Here is a 25640-nt window from a genome sequence, read left to right on the forward strand (position 1 = left end):
CATCAGCGATGATATAAGTACCAATTATAATTGATGAATTTGAATCGCACGTTGAAGGAAAAAGGCTCGGAATATATACTTATATACTTACGAAATACTCAACTGATTTCATTGAAATTTACAGCAATGCTAGCTAAGTTTAGTTAATTAAATAAAATTAAAGTAAAAGAAACTATAAATTAAAGTCTCATTTTTACCAATGAAAGTTTATCTGGACTGGACCTACTGTTTAACGTGGGTTCCGAACCATGGTCCTCGATATTAAGATTACCGACTGACGAGTGACCAACTTATAAATCATCCCAGAAGACATCCGGTCTTACCCAGCCTGGTTACTGGCGTGATTGGGATCATTTCCTTTATCGGATTTTGTACTCTTGCCTAGGACAAATACAAATATCAAACAATCACGAGCATACATTTACGACCATGCCCTAGAAGGATTCGAGAACTCGCGATTATCGCAACAGTAGGTGAACCGTCCTGTCGCCTTTACCATTGCACCAACCAACATGACTAGCGATGTACAATATTTCGTTATAATACATTTCATTAAAAAAAAACTTTTTTGAATAATAAAACCTAAAATTACTAATAATGAATACAAAAAATATTTTAAAAAATTATATATAAAATGTATAATACAAAAATATACTGATATATTTAACTATATACTACAGTAAATGTAATTTAGAACAGGGTATAGGCCTCTTATTACTTTTTGCAATATATTCTGGGCCATGTGTCGACGTCTCTGGAGGCATAAAAATTAAGTTTTATTATAAACAACAGTCGAAATCTGTTCTTGTAACGTTATATCTCGTCGTACATTCACCAGCCATTAAAAACATTTGCGAATATGACAATGTGAATGTTTGCTGTACTCGTTTATGTTTTAAATAGATCCAGTAATGAACGACGATTAATTATACACAGTGGGTAAATCTAATTAGCTTTCGCTATCGCTATTATGAATTATTATTAGGTTTGTTTAATAATATCGCTCTTATTGGATTGGTCATAAAAATATCTCACTTAATCATCCGGAATAGAATAGTTAAATTAAATGTCGAAAACTATGTTCAGAAAAACCACCTTATACACTACTTATATATAGGGTAGATGATATGCTGGATATTTTGTGAGAATACTATTGAAACTACACTTGAGAGTACTTTATAATTTCATTTATAGAAAACAATTCTCGTTAAGTGGCTTCCATTCCAATGTTATAACGGATTTTACAGCATTTGTAAGTTTAATTCACGAACAACTCAATGGCTATTTTAGTTAAGTACACGAATAGTTGTGCACATCAAGTCGCAGCTGCGCAACCAATATATGTCTTCAAAATGACTAACAATTCATTATTTCGCGACTGGAGTAGCATGTTAAGCAAATGCTCTTTCTTTTTTCTTCTTTTGATTTCTTCTCTTGATTCTGATGAGTCCTCGTATATTGATATTATTAGTTTCAATTCTCTTTCAAAAGTTATGTGATGTATCCGGTGGGCAAAACATGTGATTTTTAGTAATTAAAACTAATAATGCAAGGAGTGCATTAGTCACTATCCAGTTTTTAGTTTAAGTTTTTATGCACCTTCATCACTAATTAGAACACTATTATTTACCTGTCGAGGTCGTATGCTATTTTCTTAATTTTCTTAGTTTCCAACATCGTACTTACGTTCCACATCATCTTCTCTTTTTTCTTCTATCTCTTGATCTCTCATCCTCTCTTTCGCATTTGTTATCATCGTTTGTTAATTCTTTATTTTCTTGTTTTATTCCCCTTAAAATCTTGACTATTGTTATTCTTTGGTCTATTTACAGAATCTTTCGTTATTTTTCTGATTATAAGATTCTCTGTAAATACTGTTTTCTTTATTATTTTACTCCGTGTAATTGTCTTTTGATTCTTCCTCTTTTTTACCCTCCCGAACTTTCCCTTTATTGGCTCCTTCTTTCCCCCATCTTTTTTTAATTCCTCCCCACTTTCTCCATCTCTATCCTCAATTTTCTCTTGCTTTCTAGCTAAATAACCTAGGACATCTTTATTTGTAATCGCTATCTTATCCGCATTTATCATATAACCTGATTTCATTGCTCTCTTACTTCTATATATACTTTTTATACTTTGTAATATCTACAGTAATTTGTTTCATAATTTACATGATTCTGTTTCTTACTGATTCTATGTCTTTTATATCTTGTTACCCCACCCTATATAAATTCATTAATTTTTTTGCTCTCGTGTATTTCTCTAATTCTTATACACTCTTGTTGTTTATCTATGACTTCAAACATAACAGGTAAATTTTAATTTATTGTTTAATATTCCCAATTTAGTTTCCCTTAAAATCTATTTTTTACTAATTAAGGTTTATCTGGACCTACTGTTTAACGTAACCTCCAAACAAAGATCATCAGAATTAAGCCTACCGACTTGCGAGTGACCAATTTAGAAATCATTCCAGAACATATCCGGTCTCGCTCAGCCTGGTTACTGGCTTGATTAGAGAGATTATAGTCTTGCCTTTTGAACATTCACAAGAATACATTTATTATTATGCCCCAGCAGGATTCAAACCCGCGACTATACCAACAGCAGGAGTTAGAAATTTTAACGTATAAAACTGTTTTCCTGTCATTCATCTCAGTTATTTTATTTTATTTATATTATGGCCTTACCTGTTTTAATATACTAGACTTACCTTATCACATAGGCTGATTCCTAACCTCACTAAATGGGATTTAAAACTATTTTCCACTTTATAATAACCGCTGGTTTTCTTAAAATTGTATCTTCTTTATTCTTCCACTTCTTGCCATTGCTTATTCTTCCTTATCCTGACTTAATTTGTTTTGCTCCACACTCACATACACCCACACTCACTTTGTTTCCTTCTAGAGACGGGCAACAGATTTGATTGAAATAGCCTAGAACTACTGCGAACTCTCTCAGTCAATTGGCAGTCTTCTAAAAGTATATCTTTTAATTTTACAGCTCTTTCTTGGGTTGATTCAATTTTAGACGCTGTTCGTGTGGATCGTCTTAATCTTGTATAAACATTTTTAATATACACTTACAATTATGTTTAAAGAAGTATATTCCCTTAATACATTTACCATTTCGGCATGATCCAAAGCCTATACACTTTTTTACAGAGAAGTGTTTCACAGTATGACGTTCAGTTATTCTACTCTCAAAATTATACAAAATATCAAATTTTAATGACTTGGAGTCAAAATGGAATTTTGGTTATGCTTTTGGCTAAATCATTTTTTTTAATAATAAATGTGTCGAACAACCTAGTAATCATTATTTTATCAACAAACTAATACAACTCAGATAAACTAACATGTTAAATTGTAACATACAAAAAAGAAACTAAACTCGATCACCTTTGTCCGTGTAACAATCATCAATATGACATCAATATCGTTGAATAATCAACAACGAATTAAAATTCTAGACAGCGGCGGAAAGTATTCTAAGCCCCCGTATAGGTCGAGTAATGCTCTCGGCAACAGTTTTCATTAATTTATTTATTTATTCGCCTAATGTTTAACGCGGCACTTGCCGAACAGATACCGTGTAAAATCCCAGTAAAAAGACCCGAAAACATCAATTGATCTCAACGGATTTGTTTGTTCACGTTACCGTTGCTCTTAGCATCCCGCAGGTAAGGCGTCCCGGAACGCCAATTCGCTCCAAACCATGGAGATCGTGCCGAAAACCAAAGAGAAAGCCAGGATATGCGAGAAAATCGTGGAAAATGGTGACGACGCCAACAGTGATTGTGGTGAATGCGATAAAGATGTGTTAAGTGATATAAGTAGTGTGTCGGATGAAGACAGGCTGCAGTTTTTCACAGCGTTCAGGAGACGTCTGAGCTTGCCCGTTCAGAAGATGAGAGGAATGAGCTGGAGGAATGACCGATCTAATAGTCTTATTGTTACTAGAAGGTAAAAAAAAGCTTATTTGTTGTTATTGTTGTTCATATTTAATAATCATCAACATCGTGACTATTACAAAAAATACATACTTCCTGTATTCTGATATTGCCTGGGATTTTTCATGTTTATCAAAGTCAAATTTGTTTATAACAATAATTAAAATAATAATATACTAATTAAATAAATATTTATATTAGGCGCCTTCATGTATATTAATTAGCGTTTGCGTATTGATAGAAATACGAAGTATCAATGTAAACAACCGGTAAACATCCCAATCTAACTGTTAAATTTGATGGTTTTCTCATTTTTCAACATAAAATTTCAACAATTTTGGATTTAGTATTATTGAGTTATTCAGTGTATACAGACTGCACTAATTATCATTGTTGTTTGATTTGAAGAAATCAGTTGCCGATTATGGCTGGCGATGAAAGGATCTAATGCGCCAATCCAAAGCGGCAAAAAGTTATAGGTTAGTACAGAAGAGTCTTCTGCATCGACTCCGAAGCAGAATATTATGGCCATAAAGTATTGCTGTGCCATGATGGGATCAGTAAGATGTAATTTATTACGAACTGCTAAAACCGAAGGAAAATGTTACTATAGATGTCCACATACAGCAATAACGAGTAATAGACGCAACTTGAATGACAATGCTTGGCCACACATTGTTAAAATTCTGAAGGAAACACTATAACAGCTCCGTCACACCACTCATCATACTCACCAAATTCTTCTTCTATTTACACATTCTTTTAAAATGCTAAATACCGGTAAAAATGAAGCTATAGTTGGACAGTTACCAAACCAATATAGACCTATGGACAAACAGTATTGCCATGTTCCAGACAGAAATACGAAATATGAAATCTCGAATATGAAATATGAAATATTTGTAGATAATATTGAAAAATATTTTGAATTATATATGTTGTACCAATTTTTCTCAATAAATGCCTTTTTAGAAGTAAAAAATGGTTAGAATAAATAACTTTCGACGTAGCCAAAATGTTACAAAAAACGTGTTAGATATAATTGAAACCACTATACACACAAAGTGTTAAGATACACCACTTTACATACATAAAATTTAGGATGAAAAGAAACAGGCGCCACGTTCGTTTTTGGTAGAGTAAACCCGTAATATGCGACTCTGATACTATTTCGTACTCTAAAGATTCTAACTGTGAGCAAAACGTAAATACACTACTAGAAAGGCAAGATGATGGTCTTACTGAGAAAGAAAGAGATTTAAAAAATGTTGGCATGGAGGTTGGTTCAGGACAATCAAAGTGTCGGAATATCCAAATATTGGCAATATTAACAGGTCAATTGAATAGTCCCCGGCCTACCATAGTAAAACACATTTATTCGGCAAAATATTTTTTTTATTCAACATTCAACAAATGCGGCCGTTTTTCGGCGATGTCGTCTTTTAAAAGGTCCATTAACGCTATGTAATAGTCGCTGTTGATGATCCTTCGTTTTGCAAGGTAGTCAATGAAAATTATTCAATGCGCATCCCAAAATACAGACCCCAAAAACTTGCCAGCCGACCGTTGCGTTTTCCCACGCTTTGGAGCGGGTTCATCGTGTGCAGTCCACTCGGATGACTGTCGATTGTACTTCGGAGTGAAATGACGGAGCCATGTTTCATCCATTGTCACACACCGACGCAAAAACTCGGGTTTATTACGCTTAATCATCTTCAAACACTGCTCCGAATCATGAACTCGTCGTTATTTTTGGTCAAAAGTGAGCTCGCGCGGCACCCACTTTGCTTTCTCATAGCCAAATATTAGTGAATGGTATGATGCACATGTTCAATTGATATCTTTAGAGTGTCTGCTATTTCATTGAGTTTCAATTTACGGTCATTCAAAATCATTCACTGCGTTCACCGTCTTTGGTGCTCATTTCACCACGTCTAAACTTAAAATACCAATCCTGGATGGTTGATTTTCCTGTGGCAGTGTCCGGAACTGCTTCAACTGTATTTTTTCCCTTCAAAAAGCAATATTTTGTCAACACGCGAAATTCCTTTTTATCCATTTTTATCACAATAACAAAAATTGCTTCACTTAAAATACTATAATTCACAAACTAATGATCCGACAGTTCAAATTTATACACATATCTTTTGAGGGTTCGAACTAACTAAAAAACATATGGATTTTATTATAGTAGCGCTATCTATGTGTCAGGCCGAGGATTTTTCAATTGACCTGTTATATTAAGTTACCTCTAGTCATAGTACTCTAGAACTATTCTAATTTAACTAATTTCAATTTTTTTTACATGTGCAGAATATAAATTTGATTAGTTGTAAAAATAACTAATAGAATAATTTCTATTTGTATGTTTCAAAGACTTATTGTATGACTTTCTATATATAACACTATTCACTAATCATTAGAGCAATTTTGTTCCAACTTAAATTAATATGTGATACTCAAACTCTTCTCCCTTTACTCATTAGTTCACCCTGTTTTGTAGTAACTTAACCGCACTAAAGTTAAAATATAGCACAACCTATAACAATACTCTGTTTTGTATTTACATTATTTTACTCATGCCAAAAATTTTGGTCAGCAGTATCCATTTGAAGATCCCGGTCGATCTCCTTTGGCTATTTGGCATCAGCGATGCATTGGCTCTTTCTGGTGCTGCAAAACCCTAGAGTTGAATAATATAAGTCCAAACGGGTTTCCAGATTTGCTTATATAAGAGCAGTTTGTTATATATGTTGACAACTTGAAAGTATTTCCAAGTAGTCAAAATATTTTCTTCGGCTTGATGTTAAGTTCTCCTCATTTCTTTTTTTTGGCATGACTTTTCCAGGGGTGTCTAGCTATTAAAATTATTCCCAGATACTAAGCTGTCAGTAAAAATATCTTGTTATTGTTTACATATAAATACTACTTCCCTTTATTGGTATAATTTACGTGTACAATCTTACTTTCGTTTAACTTCCTATGTCTAGTTTTAATCCAAGTGTTAATTTTATCAACGAATGTTTGGAGTTTTTTAGCTGCCCCTTTTCTATTACACTAACTCATGAGTAAAAGTAGGGATTGCTTCATATTCACGATTTGGAATATTAGTGGTATACTCTAGATAGTGTGCTGGCTTTGGTGCACTACTTTGTTGTACCTCTAGTCTGATCCTTTTTATTTCTGAATAAGCATATCTTTCTGATAAATAGTAGTAGTCTCAAATTCAGTTGCTAGAACAAGCCATGGTGTTACACTTTGTCGAAAGCCTGAGCCAAATCCAGGAAGATAGTGGAGGAACCTAAATATAATAGACTCATGCATTTAGTAGGCATATTTTTTTGAGTTATTAGTTTCATAGTTACTAATATTTTATTTTTAGTATATGCACTTGAGATGTAGTCCAAAATTTTATTAGCAGAAAGATTAATCAAAACCACATATTTGTCCCAGAGATTTCTCTCATTTATCATATACATTTATTTACTCCAACATACAATTCCGAAGTTTTGAAAGTTAACATAATAAATTCTTGAAGATAATTACATCGTCGTTATTCTAGAGAGTAACTAGACCTTAAGATTTTTATGATGCCTATTATTGCAAAATAAGATAACCCTTTTTATTGGCGAACAACAATTGGAGCAAATGATGCAAGTTACCTATGACATGATAGAGTTCAAACTTAAAATTATACCTCCTCAACAAGCAAGCGACATCAGTATTGTAAATTTACAGCAAGCACTCTTTCTTTTTCGTCATCCTTGGCAATACCCAATTTTCGGAAAAGAGTCGCACAGTCTATGTAAATCTGATTTTAATTTTAATTAACAAACTTCTATAAATATTCTGTTTTCAGTAATCGTAGCTTATCCCCTATTAATTTTAATTAGCATATATAAATGATATGTCGAAAACTTATACATAAAGTAATTCCAATATCAATGTTTTTAATAGATAAATGACTCTCTTTAAATGATAGAGTAGGAATGAAGCCATATCGGAAATTGAAGCATGGGTAAGTCGACAACATAGAGGTGAATTTTATTGCATGCTTTCACTAGAGACTGGATAGTAGGTAGATGTTTGTATTAATTCCACATCACTATTTCCTTAATATACAATACATATATATATATATATATATATATATATATATATATATATATATATGTTATTGTTTAATTTATTCTAGTCGCTTCAGCATAATGCATAATAAGATTTAATGCATAATGACACTTAACAATAACTGCTTAACCTATGGAATTAATTATAAACGATTTGTGAAACCAAACAATAATCAATGGTCAACTCATTGAGTTTAAGTTGCCTAATAGCTGGGGTGATTAACGTGATCATCCGGTTTTATGTTTTACACTCTTACACATAACCAGTCCAAAAAGGCATTTGCCTTTTTGGCAACAATGTTTACCGGCTTATAAACTCCACTGATTATGACTACGGTTTTGAAGAATTTTGTAGACATTTGGCAACATGGTTTAGTACTGTTCTACATGTTCCAACGCATCAGACAGCGTATACTATGAAAGTAATATGAGAAAGAAAAATTCCCTCCAAATCTAAAAGATATTTTACATTTACAAACTGCAATTGACACTATATCGACCTCATCTGTGATGTGCACTAAATGTTTTATTGTACAGGGTGTATAATTAAATACAAGCATAAATGCCCAGAGAGAAATTCGAATGCGATACATTCTTACATAGTAAACGAAAAACACCTTTCATTAGATACGTTTCTAATTCATTTTTCATTTACACTTGGATCAATTCACAAGCATGACGAATATTTATAATAAAATTAAATATGTATGTTTTGGTTTACCTCAATTTATCAAATTCCTGTGTGTTGCCTAGTAGTTGTGATGTTTCCACGTTGGTGTTACCTAACAAACTTTTTTTCATATTTTAGAGGCGTTACCATGGTTAATTAACATAATCAAAGTAATAACGGTTTCGAGTTCGGGTTCGATTTTCTAATTTATAAATTGAGAATCAGAAAAATTGTAGTAATATGTTTCATCATTTTCCTATAAGATTTTTTGAGATGTGAAAACAGTCTCTTTTTGTTCTCACCTAAAACCAGGCGGTGGAATGCATGACGCATACCTGGTCGCGGAGACTTGCCCTGGACTGACAAGTTGGACCGGGTTATGTGAGACTGCCTCTAGGCTTACCAATATACTAAGCAGAAACCGCCTCACATTTGACACCTGTTGGTCACTACTACTACTGCATTAAATTTGAGAATATCAAACCTGCCAAACAGGCAGCCGTTATTGGGCACGAGGACCCGGAGAAAAAACAGGTAGTAAAACTGATTATAGATTCGTGACCTTGAATAAATCTCGCCACAATTGGCAATCGACCACTGCCTTGGACAACGTCGGTTTTTTATTTTTCAGATTGCTTTGGCTCTTTTGGGTCTTTTTCGGAGCTATTCGCAGCCTCTTCTACCCACAAGGTTACTTTCAATACAGACGTTTGTGAGGAATTTAGTCACTTTTCATTCGATAGACATTCGAAATTCAAACCATTGTAATCTGCGTCTCTGAATGTATTCCTCCCCTGAGCTCTGATTATTGCATTTTAAACGAATGTCTTTCATTTCTAATACCCTTAGCCTCAAGCTTACAGATGTCAGGCTGTAACAGCGTCCAAGTCTTAGAGTCTTAAAGAATAATTGACAAGATAATCGATCGAAAGAGGCTGATTTTAGACTTCATTGTAATACTTCTTCTTGCAGCTTGGCCGATTGGGCTTAATACTTCAGGTGTAAATGCCACTTTTTTCTACAGTGTTACTGATCCCAAATTTGAACTCTTGTACATACTTGCTGATTTACAATTAACAATGATCCGTCAGTTGACAACAATGTGGTTTTTCCTTCATTAATTACCAAACAATATGGCTTTGAGAGGTGAACTATATCATGAAGATTGCTAGAAGCCTCATCATTCGTATCATATAATATCATCATCAACAAATATCACATTGAACGTCATGTTTTAAAAACTTTTCGTAAAATTGCATCCACTCTTTATTATGTTGAAAAGCAAAAACGGTGAGACAAAATCTCCTTAGCGAACACCAGCTCGTATATCAAATGAATTTGACAAATAATTTCGCACTCGCGCATAGCTAGTGGAACTATCATAAGATGCCCAAAGTGAAAGTCAATGTATACAGTCGAAAGCAGAAATCATCAAAAATCTATTAAAACAACCAAATACTTCCCACACCTAATACGTGCTTATCTACAAAACTGCGATTGGACCTAAATCAGGTTTAGTCTTCCCGGCATGTCTCCTCACAAGCTCTTTAAAGTTCTTAGTAGTTTATACATCATTGACTATCACTTTTTATCCATGTAAGAAGAATTATCGCTTTCTTTAATGTCGCCAGAATGTTTTCCTATTTAACTCCGATCAAATTTGTATGAGCAGCATGTGATGCCGTTAAAAGAATGTTTCCCTACTTTTGCCTTAATCATTTCTGTTGTCACTTGATCGATATTAACGGTCTTACGTTACTTGAAGCTTCTGCTTCTGAAATTAAGTTTGCGGGATGTCAATTTCTGGTAAAGTTGCTAAATTCTGTGATGGATCTATCTTGATTATAGAATTGTATGAAAAACTTTATTCATCGTTCGAAACGCAATGTTGCCGTTGATAAGTTTACCGCTTAATCACCTAAGTCTTTGGTACAAGGTTCGATATTTAAGTTTCGATGCAGCAACTCCCGAACCGTCGGCCACACCATTCCAGTAGGCTTCTTTTTCTAGCTTTGGTTTTTTTCTAATATTTAATGCTCAATTTTCGGGATTTCTCAAGATCGATTAGTTTTGATTGTTTTCGATCTTCTAAAATCTGTAGACATTCGTAGAATATATAGAGCTGTGTAATATGTCTAGCTGGTGGATATACTTCAGTGGCACTCTCAACAATTATTACAGATATTTGCTTTTTTATTGTGTAAATATCTGTATCTTTTGACTTAGTAAATTAGTAAAGCCTGGAGTTCATTTGTAGGTTCTATTTGAAACTTCTATTCTTCTGACGTTTTGGATTCCACTAGTAGCTCAAGTCGCGATTGATTGTATGCGAAATTTTACACTTAGACTTGACAGATTACACTCTAGTTACAGTCGTCTAGTTACACTGTTGGGGGACATAAGGAGGGGATCTTGGTCAGATCCATAATCAGATCCTCCATAGTATTACCTACCATCAAGTTATTTGACACAAATAATACATAACTGGTCAATTGAAGAGTCCCCGGCCTGACACATAGATGGTGCTCCTAGAATTAAATCCATATGTTTTTAGAACCCTCAAAAGATGCGTGTATAAATTTGACAACTGTCGAATCATTAGTTTGTAAATTATAGCTTTTTGAGTGAAGCAACGCTAGCTCACTTTTGATCAAAAACAACGACGAGTTGATGATTCGGAGCAGTGTTTGAAGATGATCAAGCACAACAAAACCGAGTTTTTTGCTGCGTCGATATGTGACAATCGACGAAACATAGCTCCATCATTTCACTCCGAAGTCCAATCGAGAGTCATCCGAGTGGAATGCACACGATGAACCCGCTCCAAAGTTTCCCATGCTTTGGACGCAACAGTCGGCTGGCAAGGTTATGGCGTCTGTATTTTGGGATGTGCATGGAATAATTTTCATTGACTACCTTGAGAAAGGAAGAACCATCAACAGCGATTATTACAAAGTGTTTTTAGAACGTTTGAAGGAAGAAACCGCCGAAAAACGGCCGCATTTGAAGAAAAATAAAGTGCTGCTTCACCAAGTCAATGCGCCGTGTCATAAGTCAGTGAAAACTATGGCAGAAATCCATGAATTGGGCTTCGAATTGCTTCTTCATCCACCGTGTTCCCCAGATCTGATCCCAGCGAATATTTCCTGTTCTCAGATCTCAAAATAATGCTCACTGGAAAGGAATTTTCGTCGAAATTCGAATAGATCGAAAATTTCGAAATCAAGATGTAATCTACCAAACTGATGTCTATTTTGAAGCAAAGGACAAATCGTACTACAAAAGTGGTATCGAAAAGTTGGAGGGTCGCTATAATCAGTGTATCACCCTTGAAGCGAATTATGTTGAATAAAAAGAATTAATTTTGCCTAAAAAAAGTGTTTTACTATGGTAGGCCGGGGACTTTTCAATTGACCTGTTAGAATAATACAAAATGACAATATGAAATTAATTTGAACGGATGTTGCACATACTCATGATTATAACAATTCATCAATATCAATTATCAATATTAATATTATAAAATATATTATTTTTTTATAATATTATCCTAATTTAATCTACATGTCATCATATCATTCACAGATTAGACATCTTATCAGCGTAAAGTTTATCGCTGACAAACTCTTTCCTTATTTCTTGTATCTAAAATATATTACTCAAATAAATGCATCATCTAGCTTACATCACAAACAATCCTCTAAATACGAATAAATATATTTTTTAAGATACTTAAGTTTAAAATAAACAATAAAATCTCATTTTATTCATGTTATTGAAAATGTTACGATATATTGTACATTACTGTGAAAATAAATAAAATATAAAATGAATAAATGATAAAAGGAATTTGTTATAATTTTTATATTCTAAATTTCAAAATTATTATACATAGTATTATTATACAAAGTATAATTAGAGAAACTGATATATAGACGATATTTAATAATATATTCATAATATTAAAAAAACTTTATTTTATCTATATCTCTCGATAAATCATGTAGGTTTTTTATTATTTGATCACTTGGCAATAGAAAACAAGCCAAGATACTCCTCTTAAAAGTTCTCGTTCGTTTGACTTTATAAATTATTAATTAATTGCTTGTAATATATATTTTCATACAACTAACACCTTTCATAATTAGTTTACAAAACGCTTCAATCCCCGTTAGTATTACAAAATCTTGTATTGATCAATCAGAAAAACAGATTACAAATTTTTAAAAAATTAATTAAAACTTTTTAACAGACTAATTACTAAGAACTAAAATATTAGGTGCTTCATGATTTCATATAATTTTGTCAGTTTAAAAGGCCTTTGTTAAGAAAACTGTTACAATATATATTGATAAAAATATTTTCCACCATTTGCTAGGACTTTTTCTCATCTTTTTGACAATACTGCGATACCGTATCGATAGAATGATGTTGGTTTGGCAGCAGGTCTAATCACTGATTAATTTTCACACTTCTTCAGCTTTTCGAAACCGTGTGTCAGTTAAGCCATGCTGCATCGAACCGAACTAGTGCTAATCAGAAGGCTCTGTGTAGGGTGAATAATATGATTCGTCTGATATGGCGGATCTTCCCATTCGAGCTGCAGTACTGTATACTCACAACTCTTGTAAAGTGCGACTAAATGTTGTTATGCAAGAAGATGACTTTGCGTGTGCTACTCGTTATTGCTGGTATTTTTTGCACTAATACGTCGTTCGATTTATTCAATTGATGTCAGTTGATGTCATACCTTTCGGTTTTACTAAAAACTCGAATATATTACAAATTGCTGATCCCACCATATGCACAGCAAAACTTATGAACTGTTCATCACCAAGCACCGAAACACCATTTCGTATACCATTTTTCCTCTTTTTGTATCATTCCAATCCGATGTAAGAGTTTGGAAATAGTTCATTCATCAACTGCTAAACTGTCTGTAAGTTCATAGACAGTTGGATAATCGCTCAGTAAGTCCTGAAAATAAAAGTAAACAAAGAAAAATTTCTTTAAGTTTTTGGTTATCTAGACAGTCTTTTGTCAACGACATCGAAATCTCCACCTTTAAATCATTGAAGCCAAAACCGGATGAAATATCATCCTCTAAACCTTCTAAAAGCGATCAGCTTTGGCAGCACATTTCTTCAGATCAAGCAACATTGTACTTGCATTAACAAGCCACGAGTACAAGATTAGGACATCAGTATGTATTTATCAAATTTAAATATAACTAAACTACTTAAGCTAAAATTAAGAATACACTTATACACTAAAGAGATTCGTGTTGTTTGGTGCGCTTCTGTCTTTTTTTGTGATTTCCTGCGTGTTGTACAGTATCTGTATCGTTTCTTCGTTGCTGTAATTTATCAATCTTATGAAATGCTTTAAGGCGAAATCTTGGATCACTTAGTACGTCCATTTAATATCAAATTCATGGTACGTAGCGATAAGCATTGGTAGTTAATCGTAGAACTTTGTTTTGGGTGCGTTGGATTACTAGTTGGTTTGATGTTTTAGTAAAACCCCATATTTGCACCAGGCAGGTTCAAATTGGCTTTATGAATGATTGATAAACCAATCTCTTTGATTTTAAGTCATGCTGAGAGTATCTTCCGACTAACCGATATAGTTGCTTGACTTTGAGTCTAATCTGATCTGCTTTTCGTCTAACATGATGTTTCCAATTTTACCTACCATCGACATATACTCCGAGGTATTTAGCTAATTCTGCTTGAGGAATCAGGCATCCGTCAAGTGATATAATTAGATTTTCGCCACAACGCAAAATTAACATGGACAGATTTGGAGCTATTAAGGTGTATTTTCCAGTTTCTAGTTCATTTGTAAATGTTATTGACCCCTACTTGTACTTTATTTACAGCCTTAGACAGAGTTACATCATTGCTCTGTCGCCGGTAAATGTTCCAAGTACTGTTTCTTTTGTTGTTGAGATATCAGCAGCGTAAAGCAGATTTTTTGTAGAATAATCCCAAATTCCATACCTGGTCCAAAAATGTGTGAGACGTCCAGGAATATTGCAGGGCAGTACTTCTTCAAATGCCTTTTCAACAAAAGAAGTTAATGTCGAAAATGCAAATAGTCTTTCATGATCAACATCAATATACACTAGCCGAATAACGAAGAAATGACAAAATCATTAAATTTAACAATTAGGTTAAGTTGTATAACGGTTGCTCAGATTAATACTTAACAATTTCACCAACAGATAATCTGATAAAAATACTTACAATCACCTAACATATAAGTTGTACAAATGCATTCCATGACCAAATCGCCTTCGCCATTTAATCGTAAAACACGCGATTCATCGAAAAAAGGCTTACAATATATAAAAATAAAATTAACATAAAATGGCAAAGGCTCATACTCGATCTATCGAATCTTATGATGTGAAAAAATATTACGATAATTAATAATAAAATAATAATTAAATATTTTTCAAAAAATTTCCAGGATCTGATTGCCTTTGCCATATATTTTTAACACACGCGAGTTTTGACGTATTGACCTTTGAAAATATTAATAATTCATGGCAGGTAAATCTAGAGAAAAAAATAAGAAAAATACAAAACAAGTCTAAAATATGTACATTTTTTAATATTAAAAATATATAAAAATTGAATTCCTTCACCATTTTTTCAAAACACGCAAAATTCTAAATCATTGTATCCGTGGTATGTTTACTTTTTCTATTCCGCAATTAATTAAGTGAAACCCGCTCGTCGATCGTCCTTGAGGTGGGAGCAATACAATTATGATTGTTGTCGCTCGCTCGAAATCGCTCTCGTTAAAAACAAACGAGAGTCGAGACGTAACTCAATCCAAAGCCATCGACGAGGAGGATTTCTCGGGAGTCTTCATGTCGAAAAATATCACCAAAAAAGTGTCGGAGAATCGCAGGGGATGGTGGGAAAGAAAAGAGGTAGACGAAACATATCTTTGGCTGGTAGCCACGAACGCAAGGTGTATGACCTACAAAATGCGACGTTGTCGTAACGTAATATAAAGGTTTCTTGGAAATATCGGGGATTATCCACCATTACATCTTATTGAGATTTTTTCGTTGCTTTTTGGGGACTTAATTTTAGTGATATTAAATAGCCAATAGATGGCGCCCGCCAGTGGTAATAATTGAACAAAATCGACGTTTCAGGTCGTAATTAAAAGACATTTTTTAATATTTAAATTTAATGTCGTTATGATATTGATATTTGTTATATTATTTATGTTATGATTCAGAAACAACAGTAAATGTTCCTTTAATGACTGGAATATTATACAATTCTGTGAAAAATGTTTGTTAATGATTTTAGTACCGAATATAATAAAGTTTATAAAACAAATATACGCAAAACGTATGTACGAAAAATATTTTGTTTGCTTTACGTATAATATATGTTAGTATATATTAAATCTCATCGGGTACAAGTGTAACCAACTTCATGTTGAAGCGTCACTAACACGCTTTGCTTTTCAATATGTATCATTTCGTAGAAAAGTGAACAAAACATTTTATCAGTGCATTTAATATTTCTAAATGTGTACCCCGTAAATCGCATTTGCGGGAAGTTTCACGTTGGTTCTTCAATTTAAAAAAAACAGCGGCTAACGCTCATCGAATGTTATGTGAAGCTTATGGCAACTATGCGCCATCGATTGCAACATGTGAATATTGGTTCCGACGATTTAAAAGTGATTATTTTTACACCAAAGACAAAGACCGTTCTCAACAACCAAAAAAAATTGAAGACGAGGATTTGAAGATATTACTCGGTGAAACTATCAATGGAGATCGCTATCGAAATCAGCTAATGCGTTTGAGTCAATCGCTGTGCCAAAAGCGAATACGAGTAAAGAGACAACAATGTTATTCTTCAGCATGAAAACACTCAAAACATACTTGGAAACATCGAAATGGAAAATACTACCCCACCTTTCGTATTCTCCAGACCTTGCTCCTTTTGATTACTACTTATTCCGGTATATGGCCAGGTCTAAGCAGCGCTTCATTTTTTATTAAAATTAGAAGAATTGATTTGATTCGTGGATAACATCAAAAGATACATTAATTTGATATGGAATCCGTAAATTGTCTGAAAAAAGCATAAATGTAATGGTTATTGATGGTTAATACTTTGAATAAAATACATTTTAACAATTTTTCGGAATATAACTTAATTTAAAAGAATCCTTAAAAAAAATAATTTATAGGCCAATAAATAAAACGCTTTATTTCCTGATTTCACTGAGATTCTTCAAAATATCATTGCACATATATTTCCATTAAAATATGTTTATAGATAATCTAAATATTATATTTTTTAATATATCAACATTTAAATTATATACGTTACAATCTACTTGATCATATGATAAGGTAAGAATTGATAACTAAAGAATGAATGCACAATTCTTAATAGTTATAGCTAATTATTTTAATACATGGATAATAACTAATAAGCCGGCTTGATTGGCGTCGAATTCTGCTGAGCCATGGTTGTAAATTTGCGTTTATGATTGTCCTTAGACAAGAGTGTAGAATCCGACAAGGAAAATGATCCCAGACAGCCAGCAACCAGGCTGGGTAAGATTGGATGTCTTCTAGGATGATTCCCAAGTTGGTCACTCGCCAGTCGGTAGGCTTAATGCGGAGAACCATAGTTCGGATCCTACGTTAAATACTAATAACAGTCCAGATAAACCCTAGTTGGTGAAAAGGAAACTCTAAAACATTTTAATACTAATAAATACCAAATATTAATAACTTTTAAGCACTGTATACGTGCAAAAATATGAATCAAGACAATTGTGGAATAAATGCATCAATAGGTATTTCCCAAATTAAAATTAAATTAGAATACTTAAGCTAAAATTGAGAGTAAAACCTGTACATTATATAAATTCGTGCGATTTGATTCGCTTCAAGCTTCTAATTTACCGTACGTTTTTTTTATATTTTAACGCGAAATCTTTTAAAATTTTTGTAGATTTATTTGATTATGAGGTCATCGTACAGTTCTTCGTTAGTACATAGCGATAAGCATTGGTAATAAGTTGAAGAATCTTGTTTTAACAGCATTGAATTGGTAGGCGGTGATGTCTTAACACAACCCCATATTTGCTTCTCATACGTCCAAATAGACTTTAGGAGAAACAAATAAGTAAGTTAAGAGTATCTTCTGTCTAACCAGCACAGTTCTTTGATTCTGAACCTGATTTTTGACTCTTTGTTTTTGTCTAACGTTAAATTTCCATTTTAACCTACCATGGAAATGATATTTCAATGATTTCTTGGTATATTCCAAAGAATTATAGATATATTTTTATTGACTTTAAAGGTTGATATTATTTCAATAAGTCAGGATTGCAAACGTTATACTATGCTGTGCGAAATTCGAAAATGTCTTTATCGTTTATTGTGTAGGGCCACTAAACACTTCCACACCAAAATTCATAATTACGCAAAATACATTATTTGATACTTCCTCACGGTCATACAATATTTTTAAGAGATAATAAATGCATTTGAATACTATAGAATAATTTTCCAAAACAATCATTCTAAATGTTATGTGACAATCTAAATTATTGTTTTGCCAATTTAAAGGTAATCCAAAGATAAAATTCCTTTTCCACCTCTAAAAAATCAATATTAATACTCTTATTACTCTTAATTAAATTCAGAATCGTTATGAAAGACTGAAGTAACATCCACAGTGGGGAACCAACATACAAAAAATCTTTTTATTATTTCGAAAACCCTTCATATGTTACTGACAAAGTTGCATGCTATTGTTGCATTGTTAACATTAACTGTCGACACATCTTTCCTATCCAGAATTTATTTCTTAAAATATTGCTCACTATGACTAGAACTCTCTATACTAAGTAATCTCTTATTGTACTTTAAATCACGATTTTTCAAAAACAAATTCTGTGTTTTTGCGAAAATTTCTTTTGTGTTAATGTAATTCTAGATCATCCTTTATGCCGATGTCTTCAACACTTGACTTCTAATTTTAAATGAACCATTTTCTTGCTTTATACGAACATATACTAAATCAGTGTGAATTTCCCCATCCTTTAAACCTTTTCTTGCAAAGAAAAATGTTCTTGTCATGTCATTATATTATTATAAAGATGAAATATTAAAATGACGACAAACTTTTAGATTTACTGTTGACTTATTGAAGAATCTGACACAAAGATCAACTCCAAAACCTACAACGATTAAAATCACAAAAAGTGACCTAAAGAATAAAATAAATAGTTTAGTGTGTGACGTAAGGAGTGTGTGTATAATAACACTGAAAACGTATGTCTTACAATGCCATGACTGATTTTCACCTAGCAAAATAACAAGTATGTCTATGTATGCCTAACAGTCAATTATTAACACAAATCTGATGAATAATTTATTAGTTCTTGAGAAGAATCTGCCAAGAAGCTACACACCAACCGGTTTGTCTGTAGTTGAAAAGAACGCAAAAATACATAGCCATAGAAACATTTGGGTCATACTAGGAACTAGTTTTATACCTGTTTACTTCTGTTTACAGTCTAATGTCCTCTCTTCGTACTACAGGTTAAAGTCGCTTTAGCATCATTTCCGCCACTTACTGGATGTATCATTATTATTCGCAATATCATACACAGTACTTTGTGATTCTGAAATATATTTAAGCATTTAACTAATGAAGCCCGTAGAATATAACACACAGTAGAATAGTCAACGCCGCAAAAGATATCGCAGCCACCCGCTTTTGAGAAATCAATATAGAACACGATGAGTGAAAAAAATGCAATACCATTCATGTTGGTTGTCTTTTTGTGACAATCAAAATAAAAATATAAATGAGAATGTTATACTAAAATGTGTAAATTCAAACGTTTTTCGATGAATAAAATTATTTTCCATTTAGTAACATTCATTTATTAATGTTTCAATTATTTAAAAGTGATGATTTTGATGTCAACGGCAAAGAACGACCCCGAGAACCAAAAGAGTTTAAAGACAATTAATTGCGTTAGAATTGAAGGATTTGTTGGTTAAAAGTCGCCGTAGAAACTCTTAAAACATTTTCAGACAGCTTGTGACAACAACATATTGCAAGGGTTGCGAAGGATACAATATTGTAGCTCGAATAGAAAGTTCCGCCGGTCCCATCGTACTCACCAGACATAGTGTCTTCTAATTATCCCTTGTTCAAAAAAATTTAGTTTGACTTCGCTGGCATATGGTTCCGAAACGCTGAAAAAGTGCGAAAATATATCCATGATGGAAACGTTGCCAAACCAACATCATTTTCGATATGGTACCGCCATGTTATCAGAAACGTGGAAAAAAATTCTAGAAAATTATGGAAAATATACTGATTAATATATATTATAAGCACTTAATAAATTAAAGTAGGCTTTATCAGAAACTAAAATTTAACTTTCGGAATATTTACGATTAGACATATACGTTTTATCAAGTTGGCCAGTGGCCAGTGGGTAGGGTTAATGTCGAGGGCCGTGGTTCGGGGCCCACGTTAAACTGTAGATCCAATCCAGAAAAACCCTCGCTGGTAAAAAGGAGACTTTAAAATATTTTTTAAAACATCTTTTGGGCCAACTGGGTTCAAAGATTCGTGAAGCGTACTCAAGACACACAAGCTTCACAAAAGAAAAATAATTTTCCATCAAGATAACGCAACTCATCTCGCAACTTAAACAGTTATTGTTAAAATCAACGTTTTAGTATTCAGCTTATTCGCTAGATTTAGCTCCCTCTGACTTCTGACCGTCCTTGCTCTTCAACAATTCATTTAATGGAAAAGCATTTTCATCAAAGGAAAAGCGAGGCACCGCCAAAAGGTGTTTCTACAATTAATATTACGAAAAATTTGACAACTATAAATCAATTCTTTATATGTACCATTTTCTAGCAAAACTATGGAAATAATTATTTCATTATATTCAAAGTAAATACTAGACAATAGAAGTAAATGATCACATCGGTGCTGATGTGTGTGATTATTTTATTTTGTCTCCTGCTTGTCATAATAATATCAGTTTGTATAATATCACGTATTTTTTGGATATGCTGGATCTAACTTTATTTTTATCATAGGATGACAAGTCTTTTACCAATTTGGGTAACTAACATAGTTGAAGAAAACGAGTTGTTGCATCAAAATAAAAGAGAATTAGTTTGAACAATAATATTTGTGTTGGCTAAAAATTTCTCTATGACCTTAAAAGCAATCCGGCCTTATTTTTGAGAATCCGACATGGTGATGATAAAATGTGAGTCATCATCCGTGTAATGGTTGATATGACTAAAATATCTTCATTCATCTTTGCTTGTGAGAAGCCTGGAATCTCTGAAAACTACATTTGAAGCTATCTCCATCTTTATGTGCAGCGGTAGTAAAAGAACTCTATGAGGACCTACCTGGTATTTCTTGGAGGATGCTCCTTTTACGAACTTTAACCTACTTGGCCACCAACTATTTTTGGTCCATTGTATTGCTCGATCTTTGTTATCGCATAGACATAAAATGCAAAGGAATTTGGTAAACGCAGCTTGTTTTCTGAGCAATAGGCACGCAATTTTAAAATCAACGTACACCTTACGACCCATGGTTTATTATTAAGTATATATTTATATATAAATATATTATTTTAGGTATATTTCTTTGAAGCGTATGATATTACCATAAGAATGGAAGTATAAAAACCGCCGCTAAGAAGCAGAACTATTTTAAGTCTTATTTTTAATGAATTTATGAAAACCTTCAATATTGATGCAATAAATTAATTCCTAATGTCCTGGCATTTTTCCATATGATTTTCGTTTTAAGCATACCAAAATACATAAAGATCAGCGAAAAATACTCATTCTCACTTATGGTCGTTATTATAATCTCACCAAACACTCAGCCTTAAGTTTAATCTACCTAATCAAATTTAAGGATTATGTGGGGCTTTTTAACAGTTTGTTCTTTGAATTTCTGCTTATGATAACTCGTAATCATCCGTTTTCGTACAAAGGTGCTTTTGATATTATTTATATAAGTCTATGTAAATTGTTCAAATATTTTTTGTCGACGTTTTTTAGTTCCATAGTGTAGTTTTTTGTTCCAACCAAACCAATCATTTAAGAATCCATCACCATAAACACATTTTACGATGAGCCACTGATGCATTTTTCATGCATGTTCTTCCTAGATTTTTCCTCAATTTTCAAGGCGCAATAACTTTTCACTAAGCAAACCATTTATTGGCCTTTTCCTTTTTTCAAAAATTACTTTTTCCCAGCCTTATGAGTAATATTTGTATCGATGGATTGCATTTGATTAAATTTGATGCTCAAATATTTGTCTGTATAGGCCTTCAATTCCTTGGAGGCCTTGAACATGGAATCAGCTGTTTAACTTGTCGTTATGGAACCGGTGGATGTCTTTAGAGTGGGGATAGAAGGGACACATAGGCTCCTGCGATGTTGCCATAATTGACGGATTTTTTCGTATAAAAGGAAATTTGCTGTTGCTTTACAATATACTGTAAAATACTGATGTTTTCTCAATATTTTTGAAAACCGACTAATTTGAGAACTATTTAATAAAAATCGGTGAATTTATCTTTCATAATTTAACGTGGGACTATTCGGATCAATCCCTATTATTATCATCATATAATAATCACTAACTATAATAATAATTAAGAACATTCTTAACAGGACTATTACAAAATCAGTTCTAAGGACCGACGTGATGTCCTGCAACCGATATGGCAACGTTGTGGAGGCGCGTGGACAATCCTCGTAACAACAGAAAAGTCAGGTTGGCAGTTGAACGTTCGTCGCGGTGTGTAGTACGTCGACAACGTTGCACTCTGTCGCGACTTTTTTCTCCTTGTTTTCTCGCAATTCTTTTCACCGCTCTCGCGCTAGTCGTGGTAGGCTTGGCAACGAGCCGGCTTTTTTTTGTTTATTGGATTGGCATCCGCTAAGTAGGTAATACCGGAAGCTGCGCCGGGACAAAGATAGCCCGAAATATATTATCCGCAAAAGGGGTGAGACGGTGTCTTGAAAGCACGTGCACGCTGAGATCCTGGGAAGCTGTGCCGTACAGCCTGCTGCAAATACTATGATTTTATATTAAATAGGAAGTGCCGTTATTATTTCGTTGGTGATTTGCAGTGGTATCAAGGGTTACTATGGTTATACATATATTTAAATGCGCTGTTAGTCAGCAATTAATTGCAACTGAGTCACTGACGGTTTGAAACGACCCCAACTGTATGGCACATTAAATGGGGAACAATTTATTTTATAGCAACATAGCTTACTGTGATTTCTAAATAATATTAAATATATTATTTAGAAATGTGCATTTAACCCTCTCTTTTTTTTGGTTTTTTTCATTAGCGGTAGCTGTTTTTATCAAAGGTTACTACGAGCACTATTTAAATATATGTTCAGACAGTAATTTATCATAATTGAATCCTAGGTCATGGGGGACTTTGAATGATTCCAATTGTGACCCTAGTATGGTCTTCATAGTATCAAAATCTACTATATACTACGTCAAACATTACTGTGACCATTATATTTAATATTTAAACGTACAAGAGTCGTTTAACAGCCGTTAGACATGGACTTAATAAGAAGGACCATTCTAGGTGCAAAATAGATTTTTTTTTCACTTAATCAACTTTCAACTGAGCCAGTTAATGATCAACTTAAGAGAAGAGGTTTGGAAGGAGGCCAAAGCAAAACTATTCCTACTGTAGCATAGTTGAAACTCTCTGATAAACCTTTTATACCATTCCAAGGTAAACAATGTGAATTATGCCACGTAAATCCGAAAACATTGCGACCGTGACCTTTGTTAGTAGGTTTTGTTTCTTTTTATATTAACTTAGCGAAGCTTTGTCTTTGAAAAAAAGCTTTTTTTGTTTTTCTTTAGTTTATTTATTAGACTGTTAATAGTTGTTGTCCAGTAACCTACAATTTGTCTTTACACCTTACAACTTAAATCGACGTATATATCTGGGAAGACTTATCGGCCCTATCTTAGTCCCTGCTGCAATAATTTGTATGTTTTAACACTACTACTTTTCTGTTAAATGCACCTGACTACACAAGATGGTTTAATTCTTTTGAGTCTGTGCCTGATGTTATCCAAGAGGTATATTACTTCGATATTGAAATGAGAATGTCATAATAATAATTTATAACATTGTGGCATCACTTGTACTTTAATTTTATTTAGCTTTATCAAAAACAAGTATTTAATAATAGCTCAATATTCAATTATTTCAATTTTAAAACAAAAAAAGTTATTCTGTTTTAATCACGCACTCACAAATAAAACCACAACACTTTAAATGGTACTACTATGAAATATCATACTTATGTAAATTATTTATTAAAATATTATAATTTTATATATATGCAGATACAGTACTTTATTAAATGCAAGTGATCACTCTCTAATGTTTACCATGTATGTTTTCAGCCTCTTTTTTTCGACATGCCCATTTCAGTATGAACAGATTTGTTTCGTTTAATTTAATTCATGTTTCTAATTTATTTGCAGCTTAACCGTGAATTTTAGTACCGCTGAGATGGGCGCATTTTCTGTTAAGTCTACTAACAATAATTTCTTAATTGTTCTGATTCCCAGATAGCAGTTGTATATCAGATACAACATAGGTTCTAAAACCCTTCTCTTAATATATTCGGGTACAAATTGAAATACACCCGCATTTTTACTACATTTACAATGTATCAAGGCCAAAATCTGTGTTCACAATTCCTCATCATTACATGTGTAAATTAGATCTAGCGGTATGTATATCTAAATGAATAAATACGTTATGCCAGTAATACAGCAGGAAAAAGCGTCGAAGCGATCAGCCGAATCGGCCAAACGTTAGTAGGTTTTTGTTTTCTAACATGGTGCTAAGTTCTTGAGATACTTGAAATGCTGGTTGAAGCAAATTCTTCATGACAAACAGCACAGTTGAGGAACAAATTCAGAGATGCAGATTACAAAGGTTTGGACATGTAAATCGAATGGAAGGTGAACGAATTCCTCACGTACTTGTATGTGAAATCGACCTTTTTGGTGGAATACAGCTTCAAATGCATGGAACTGTTCCGAAAATGACAAATATCAAGGTTATCGAAAACGATCTTAGAAATGGAAACTGACACTATTCGAGACCATAGCGTCAACTATGGCGGAATTTAATTCCGAACGTTCGATGTCCTGCGTTTCCATAGTTAAGTGATTTCCGCGATGCAAATATAAAAAGATTTCAGAAACAATAAGGAAGTTTGAAGAGACGGAATTGGAGGTACTGCAGGTCGAAGAATATTGCCAAACCGAGCAAGCACTCACCCAGTGATTAGAGGTTACTCAAGAAGCTATTTTTTATCGATTACAAGCTTTAGAAATTGTTTAAAAAGAAGGACATTCGCTAAAACATGAATTAAAGATTTGACGTTGATCAGCATTTTTTCAGGTCAGCAATTGCTCCAACGGTAGAAAAAAATACTGGTCCTTAAAATTATCGAAAATCCGGCCGATTCTTGAATCCTCGAAACAAGACAAATTTTATCAACGCATAATCCGCATGTTAGTTCTCCCACAAAAGTCGGACCAAAGTTCTGTATAGTGGTGAATAGTATTTCTCTGAATATATATATGCTTTAAATTTAATAATGCTTTAAAATTTGAAGAATAACGGCGGTTTTCAATTTGTACTCATTTACACATTTTTTTATACATTTTTTTTCAGAACTGAATCTGTTTGTGGCATATTTAGTTCAAACTTTATCAAGAGCCTGAACCACATCCGGAAAGATGGG

General features: G+C 33.2%; 1 protein-coding gene across 7 annotated transcripts in view; it reads left to right on the plus strand.

Annotated features, from left to right (window-relative positions):
• Positions 1–25640, plus strand: part of LOC143196712 (uncharacterized) — a 168526-nt gene that overhangs the window by 88128 nt on the left and 54758 nt on the right. For 2 of the 7 annotated variants that reach the window (XM_076404630.1, XM_076404629.1), the window contains exon 2: positions 3676–3968. The exons of 4 other annotated variants lie outside the window; for them this stretch is intronic. In XM_076404630.1, coding sequence (XP_076260745.1) covers positions 3721–3968 — 248 coding nt within the window. In that variant the 5' untranslated portion in view covers positions 3676–3720. Of the gene's footprint in view, positions 1–3675; positions 3969–22604; positions 22772–25640 lie in introns of those variants that run through there. One more of the 7 variants, XM_076404634.1, reaches the window with a different exon arrangement.

This window comes from Rhynchophorus ferrugineus, unplaced genomic scaffold (genome assembly GCF_030347505.1).
Source record: "Rhynchophorus ferrugineus isolate W39M unplaced genomic scaffold, kcgeb_rfMv2 rfM4, whole genome shotgun sequence".
Classification (NCBI taxonomy): domain Eukaryota; kingdom Metazoa; phylum Arthropoda; class Insecta; order Coleoptera; family Curculionidae; genus Rhynchophorus; species Rhynchophorus ferrugineus.